This window comes from Corylus avellana, chromosome ca11, assembly GCF_901000735.1.
Source record: "Corylus avellana chromosome ca11, CavTom2PMs-1.0".
Lineage (NCBI taxonomy): Eukaryota > Viridiplantae > Streptophyta > Magnoliopsida > Fagales > Betulaceae > Corylus > Corylus avellana.
In genome coordinates, this window is record NC_081551.1 from 4375736 (window position 1) to 4383572 (window position 7837).

The 7837-nt window shown below is 35.3% G+C and overlaps 1 protein-coding gene across 1 annotated transcript; it reads right to left on the bottom strand.

The window, feature by feature from the left end:
- Positions 1 to 3218: 3218 nt before the first annotated feature.
- LOC132165763 (extensin-like) lies at positions 3219 to 5247 on the bottom strand. The gene is made up of 2 exons (XM_059576443.1): positions 3925 to 5247; positions 3219 to 3852 (listed from the first exon to the last, which is right to left on the bottom strand). The coding sequence occupies exons 1-2, from the start codon at positions 4730 to 4732 to the stop codon at positions 3401 to 3403; spliced, it is 1260 nt and encodes a 419-aa protein (XP_059432426.1). The 5' UTR covers positions 4733 to 5247; the 3' UTR covers positions 3219 to 3400.
- Positions 5248 to 7837: the final 2590 nt, after the last annotated feature.

Sequence of the window (7837 nt, forward strand, 5' to 3'; positions counted from 1 at the left end):
TTATGTAAACAACAGTCATAACTACTTATGATGCTTAATTTGCCTTTGCTTAGTGCATTATCATTGATCTCATTTCCCCCCTTTTTCTCTTTAGATGAAAAAGGAGGGTGCATTTAAATCAATCAATGAGATTATTTTCCATTTGGGTCGATCTTGATTCAAAGCAAAATGGAGTTCAACATGTCAGAGCCCTTTGAATAAACTTTAATTATTTCTCAAGAATGAAAACATTAGGCATTTTAATACCTTGCTCTTGTTACTTACTTTGTTTGCAGACTCAAGCACATGAATAGGGCATTTGGATGAGGTAATCTTTTAAGATTATTGAGAATTCTTAAAGATTATTTCGTTTGTTTTCACTTATAAAGTGGAGGGAATTGAGCCAGGTGTGGATGCATATATTCGTCTTGGAGTTTCTTTTATTTTTACGCAAAATTAAATCCAAATAAAAAAGATTGCCCATGCATCTAATAAATTTTTAAAACTAAACATATTATTTTGAAACATATAAGCACATGATAGAGAGATTAAAATGTGTTGGTCAAGGTGGTTAAGCCTACAACCTAATTGATTTAATGGCCTCCCTCATAGTCTTGGCTCTTAAATAAAATGCAAATAATAATGAATAGGAGTTATCTGATATTGTAAATATATATAGGCCATATGTAGATAATGAAAAATCATAAGACTTAATTACCTAGGATGCCCTGTGTCTGATAAAATTTAGAATGACAAAGGCAGCATGCATGATGGTGTCCATTTTATTAAGCAATTATATGTCTTACTATATCACTTTACAAGGAACTATTTAACATATATTAATTATTATCATATGCATAGGATCTACTTTGATATGCTTTAAATGTTAGAAAATCAAATTAACTAAGAGGGATCATCTTAATTATGGACTTCCAATTTGACTATTTAAAAGGTAAAATAAGAATCTAGATGACTACCAAGCTTAAACTGTATATTATGTTGGCGAAATTAAAACATTTGACAATCCTGACAGTTTATATATAGTTTTTATTTTCTATCATTTTTTGTTTAATTTTTAAATAGTTTGTATCAGACAATATTATGCACTTGAAGAGAGAAACATATATATGAATATTGTAGGAATAATATGCTTAGGAATAAACCAAATATGAGAATCTCGTATTTTTGTTAATTATATCCAATTTCTAATCATTCTCATACGTGAGAATAGTCATATTCTTGGAAATGTAGATGCCGCGAAGAATGTTAGATTCTGCAAACCAAACGCCAAATGCATATAATAGACGGTGAAAAATCTCCCTTCTTTGTTTCAACGTAAATCTTTTCTTGTAAAATATTTTTACCATTTTTTGCCAATTGGTTGTGCTTGAAAAACTTGGTCAATTGTAGAACATTTTTTGTCAACGGTAAAACACCTTATTTTTCACAGAATAGTTTACATTTTTTTTTTCAGCCGTAAAATATTTTCCGTCCACATCTCTCTTCCCGGCCGGCAAACATGTACACTAAGGTGCATTCCAAAGATTACCCCCTCTTCCACCGGCACAACTCTACCAGAGCCACTCTCACTAACAAAAAATATTCACCGGAAAACACTTTTAGTAACGTTTTCAAGAAAATATTTTGATCAGGATAAAACTGTTTATACATCAGAAAATATTTTACATCGAAAGAAACAAAATCCCATGTTGATTGCTACTCCATTAATTCAGGTTGCAATAATTGTCATTTTTAAGCAGGAATTTGGATCAAATTCTTTGACATCAATAAGTTTTTAAGATTAGGTATATTTGGTGTCCCAAATCACGGGTGCATACACATGAAAAGAAACTCACAGGTGACCTAATTATTTTTCTTGCTGTCCATATCAGAATGCTCCCGAGAAACAAACAAAAAGAAAAATAATAATAATAATAATTTTTAGAGAGGTTGGATTAATATAGCATCCGTGGAATTCAAATTATTCTATAATTATATATTGCTGGTTGAAATTAATAATTAGTTACTGGAGTCACGAGAGATTTCCACGATTTTGGGGTGTGGGGGGGCATCATGGACTTTCACTACTTTAACACATATACGATAATTCCAGCTAAAAGTGGAATGAAAATTAATTTGCCATACTTACTACGTTGTCTTCTCATTGTTGTCTAGGATTCCTTAATTAATTAATAACTACAAAATTAGCAAAACTAAAAACCGACAACATGTTCCATTAACTAATTAATTATTATCATAATGTGTGGCAAACAAAACAGTTTTTAATCATATATATCAAGCGAAAATTACATACATTTTTCATAGATATATTTCAATTCAATAAACTGAAATTATAAAGTAATTCAAACTAATTTTCTCTGTGATAAAACAAGAACGCCATACGTGGAAAAAAGAAAAAGAAAAAAGAAAAAAGAAATTATAGTTTCTTGTGGTTGTACTTTAAAGAGCAACAACAAAAAAAAAGAGGCAGTTTTGTCCGAAATGTACAACCATAGAGACAAGTTGTTTTGTCTGAAATGTACAACCATCAAATGAAGATAATATGATAAAAAAAATATCGTCCAAAGATTGGAGTTGTTATGATTAATTACTAGTATTATTATTATAATTAGTAACTAATACTTGTTTAATGCTTTTGAATGCATGGACCAAACTCAAGCTTTTGGGTGTCATCTGTGGTTTTCATAATAAAAAAATTATTTATATAAAATTAGAAAAATAGAATAAGAAAAAAAGAAAAAAAAAGAAGAACAGACACACATGAAGATGTACCGTACCCATTTGGCCAAATTTGAAATCTATAAACAAGATTGCGGCGGCTAACGATTCCCCAAATCTCGCCACCAATCACTCCTAGACATCATACATATTTTTAAGGAAATAATAATAATAATAATCATAAAAAAATAAAAACATAAATAAATGAAAGAAAGAAAAATAAATAAATAAATAAAGCATTAATCAGAAAGAAGGGAGCTGACAAAAATCCAGACCGTTCACTGAGTTGCACCAAACAGTAGATTCTTCGTTCTTGGTTTTACATAAGACGGAAATATCAGACTAAAAGGTACGAGGAAGATACACACTGTAGTGTTTGTTTGATTGGTTTGTTCCAAAGTTCATCAGAAACCCATGGCAGTATATAAAAGGAAATATATATATATATATATATATAAGCATCATTTTCAATAAAGACTGAAAAAAAGAGCAGAGGCGTTGTTTGTATATGAAGGTATATATGAAAATGAGAAAAAGATCGAAGAGGCTATTATTTACATATAATTAACAGGAAAGAAGAAGAAGAAGAAGAAGAAGAAGAAAAAGAAAAAGCGTGTTAAAGATGGAGAACACCAAGATTTTATGTTCCATGCATCATCTCTCATTCACATATTGTTTAAGCCTAATCTGATGAACAAATCCATGATTCCACCATACCTTCACTTCTGGAAGCCACATTCTCCGGCCCCTTATCTCCATGAAAATCCGATGAAGAAGCCGCCGAGTAATTCATCTTCCCGTTGTTAACTACCCGCTCTGAGCTACTATAACTTCCGTTGAGCGACCTCAACAGACCTTGATCACCGCCGCCGTCTCCGCCACCCCAGTTATTCTCGTTTGAAGAAACCATGTTGGGAAGCCCGCCAGTAGTAGTACTGCTCATCATTTGTGTGCGACTCAAGGCAAATTCCTCCAAAACATTGGGCGGAATTTCCGAGGAAGCTTGAGCTTGAGCTTGAGGTTTGGAGCCGGATAGCGAGAATTTCGGCTGGGCTTGGAGAAGGGTCTGGAGGTTGAGAATCGGGTTTTGCATGTTGAGAAGATTCTGCGGCGGCGGCGGCTGCTTCAAGAAGCCTAAAGCAGAAGACAGTTGGTAGTTAATGGAAGTTGAGTTAGACGCATTGGTGGTGTTTGCATTAGAATTACCTAAAACATCAACCATTGAAGAGCTATGAAATGACGTCATGGGTGGAGGAGCTGAGGAGGAGGAAGAAGTGGGTGGCGGCGGCTGGATTTTCTGGGCGAAGGGTCTCAAAAGGTAAGGAGGCGGTGGGGGGTCCAAATGCCCTGATCTCAAAGATGATGAAGCCGAGCCGAAAAGATCAAGCCGGCTTCTTGGTAAAGCCGAGGATGTGAAGGGCGGTGCGGGAATCCCGGTAAATTCCTGAACCATGGCTCGGAAATTCGTGGTGTCTGTGGTTAGCACGGTGGTGGGTGCACGCCTGGACGCTCTGGACCGCTTCTTCGGGTTTCGAACCGCGTTGCTGTTGTTATTGCCTGGTTGAGCCGGCGGGGCATTTTCCGGCGCCGGGGGGATCTGTATGTTGGGAAAACCGCCCGGTCTGCTCTGTCCGCCTAATTGATTGGTCAAGAAAGGTTGGTTTTGGGGAGAGGATGAGGAGGCGGGAGTTATTAGGCCGCCGAGATCGGCGGCATTCGAGTCGGATCTTAGTGTTTTGGGCCAGACCATATCGAGATTTAGAAGCGAATTCGGGTTTGTGAGATGGACGGAGCGTGGGTCGAAGTAGTTCGATAAAGGGTCGAACATGGAGGAGGAGTGAGTTTCTTGGTGGTGGTGGTGATGTGGCGGCGGCGACGCCTGGTGTGGTGGGTGGTTAGACAATGAACCGACATGGCTGGATGGGTTCAAGAAGGCGGAGATCGATTCGGCGCGTGAATCGTACTCCTCATCACCGCCACTGGACGACATACTACCGCTATTACCAGAATCCATGAGAGAATTAAAGAGCAGAAAAAAAGGAAAGACGTAAGGGAGAAAGAGAGATGCAGAGAAGATTTTTGCTTACTTACTTACACATACCCATTAAAAACAAAGCATGAGAGAGAGAGAGAGAAAGAAAGAAATCTTTCTGGAAGAAGAAGAGCTTTCAGAAAGTACCCATGTCTTAAAGGCTCTGATCTGGAACGAGGACAGTGCTTTTGGTTTGTCTTGGAGCAAAAGGGTATGTGAAAAAGAAGAGAAGAGAATAAACAACCCACGGATCATGAAATTGATGGTTTGCAGAAGAGCTTTGGTTTTTTTTACTATTTATGGGCTTAAGTTGGATTAGGGTTTGAAGGGCTTAGAGAAATGAGAGAGAGAGAGAAGAGGTGGTTCTCTACCCTTTTCTTCTCTAAAAGAGAGGCTGCTTCTGCCTGCGGTTCCACTCAAAAAGATCAGGGTGGGGCAGCCATGGAAGAGAGAGAGAGAGAGAGAGAGGCTAAAATGGTCAAAGTAAGTGAGAGTTGTGGTTTTGATTTGCAGTGTGAAAGGAGGAAAAGATAGGAGGTTGAAGGGAGAGCTATTAGAATATTAGAATAATATCATTTTAAAAAATATATATATTAATTAATTTCCAAGTTCAGTCTATATTATATATATATATTTTGGAATAATGAGGTGGGCGAGCAACCAAATCAGGCAAGATGGTTGTTGAATGGTATAAACAAAACAGAACCCGCCCATCACCACCGTTACTTTTCAAAGCCCCTGCAAAAAACAAAAACAAAAACAAAAACTATTTCTAATAAATAAATCTCTATTTTAAAAATTATTTAAAACACTTTTGCCTCTTCCTTTTGGAGTTAGGTTAAAAGGATGGCCAGAGTAACTACCTCGTTTCACCATCTTCTTTACTGATTACTAATTATTTGGTACCTAAATTAAAATATTGAAAATAATATTAATTAATATATTAAAGCTTTGACCAAGTCAGATACCCCCTGGCAAAAACTATTATTTTTTTTTTTATAATATAAGAAATTCTCAGATATCTTGGATTATTATTGACGACCCTCAGAGAATCTTTCACAGTCACCCGCAGAAACCATAGGTGGAAAAGAAAAGAAAAGAAAAGAAAAATCACATGCTTATATATTTTCCCTCCCTCCCTCCCTCCTGGCCTCTCCCTCCCTCTGCTTTTTACCTTAAAATCACTATAATAATAATATTCTTCTTCCAAAAAGAAACCCAAGTACTCAACTGTATATATTTTGGAAGAAAGAAGAAGAAAGATGGATGGATGGATGGATCAGTTGAACAACACCTGAGTTCGCTGCAACCATCAAAGCTGAAAAGAAATCGATGTTTTTTACTACTGTTTTTTTAATCTTCTTGGGGTAATATTTAATGATATTTTTACTACACAACTTGGGTTCTAAACGTCTTTATCATTCTACGTGTTATATTTATATATATAGATATCCTTTTCCCCCAACCAATGGCCCAAACCCTAACCCTAATAATCGAATTCCCACGTTTTCCAACTCTACACGTAATCTACAAAGTACTTCTAATCTTTAATAATACACCTTTTCAGTACCCTTTTATCATTTTACAGTTCGCACAGTTACCTTCCCATTTACACATTACATTGTATACGGTCGAGATCTCCTTAGTTTTAATCAGCCACGTGTACATGCACGTGCCAATTATTGCACTAAACTAAATTACCTAATTATGTGTTATTTTGAAGTTACTTGAACATGTAATAAACTGCATTGGTCGGGGGAGTGGTCGGTAAACCCGGCAAACTTTTTCACCTTTTTTTTTTCTTTTTCTTTTATTGGTAAAAAATAGTAAGAATATTTAGTATAAAAAAGTAAAAAAATAAATTACCGAACATGTCGTAGTGTGGGTGGGCACCATCTCCGCCTACTACAAAGGTTGGGTGTTGGATATGAAAATGTCTTGGGGGAAAGATGGGACCTCTATCATTTTCAACGAAAGTGTACAGTAGCTCACATGAGGACGCAACACAGAAATGGTAGAAAATGATCTAGGCCATTGGATGGACGGGAACCCACTTTTTGTGGCTGGATTGTCATAATTTCGGCTCAATAAATGGCCCCCGAAAGTCTAGGTTGCAGGCATGGCCCTCATGATCTTACAGTGAGCTTCCATTATTACATGCATCATCATCTTGCTGCAATATATATATATTTATATATATGCACCCTCTAGCTTTGTGGTATAAATTTGTGGTGCCGGGATAGCGGTTGGAAGAATTTTAGAATAAAGCTAAATCTGATATATGCTCATTCTTCACATGATAAATATAAATCATGGGTGTAGAGCCAAACATTCTTAAGAGATATAGTATATAGGGGTTTTTCTGTGTCGGGTTGGCAAAATTCTGGGATCATGATTAAATTATTCTTTTAATGTTTTTGTTTGTTTCAGCACAAAACTTTTTTTTTTTAATAAAGGATTTTTTTTTTTAATTTTAAGGGGCGTAAAATATTGACCTATTTGAAAATATTTTTAGTTGACCAATTAGAAAGATAAGATTTAAGAAGCGTAAAATTGTTTATACTTGTCATATGTGTAAATTATTAATTTTCAGTTGCGTTCCAAGCACAATTGTAAGAGGGTCCTTTAATATTGGGCCTATACTCCTGAGCACGTATTCAGCCTGGGGTAAGTGTGCCTAACTCACAATTGTCTGTCCAAATTGTAAAGAATAGATAATTGCACTGGATCTCAATCCCACATTCAAAGGCCTTTTATTGCTAAATACTCTTTTGTTTTTTTAGTATCTCTTCTTCGTCATCTTTCTCTTTCTCGGTTGATTTTTTTTTTTTAATTAAACACAATTTTTCAGTTGATTTTTTTTTTAATTGTTTTATATTAATATTATTATGTTGTGAATAAAAGTTTATAATTGAATGAAAATATATATAAAACAAATATTTGTTGATTTTTCATATGAGATAAAGACTGAAAAAATGTGTTGAGCTAAAATCATTTTTCAGATAACATTTTACACTCAAACAAACGATCCTAAACAAAAAATAATAATTGCAACTAAAAACATTTTTTCAACCGAAAGAACGTCCA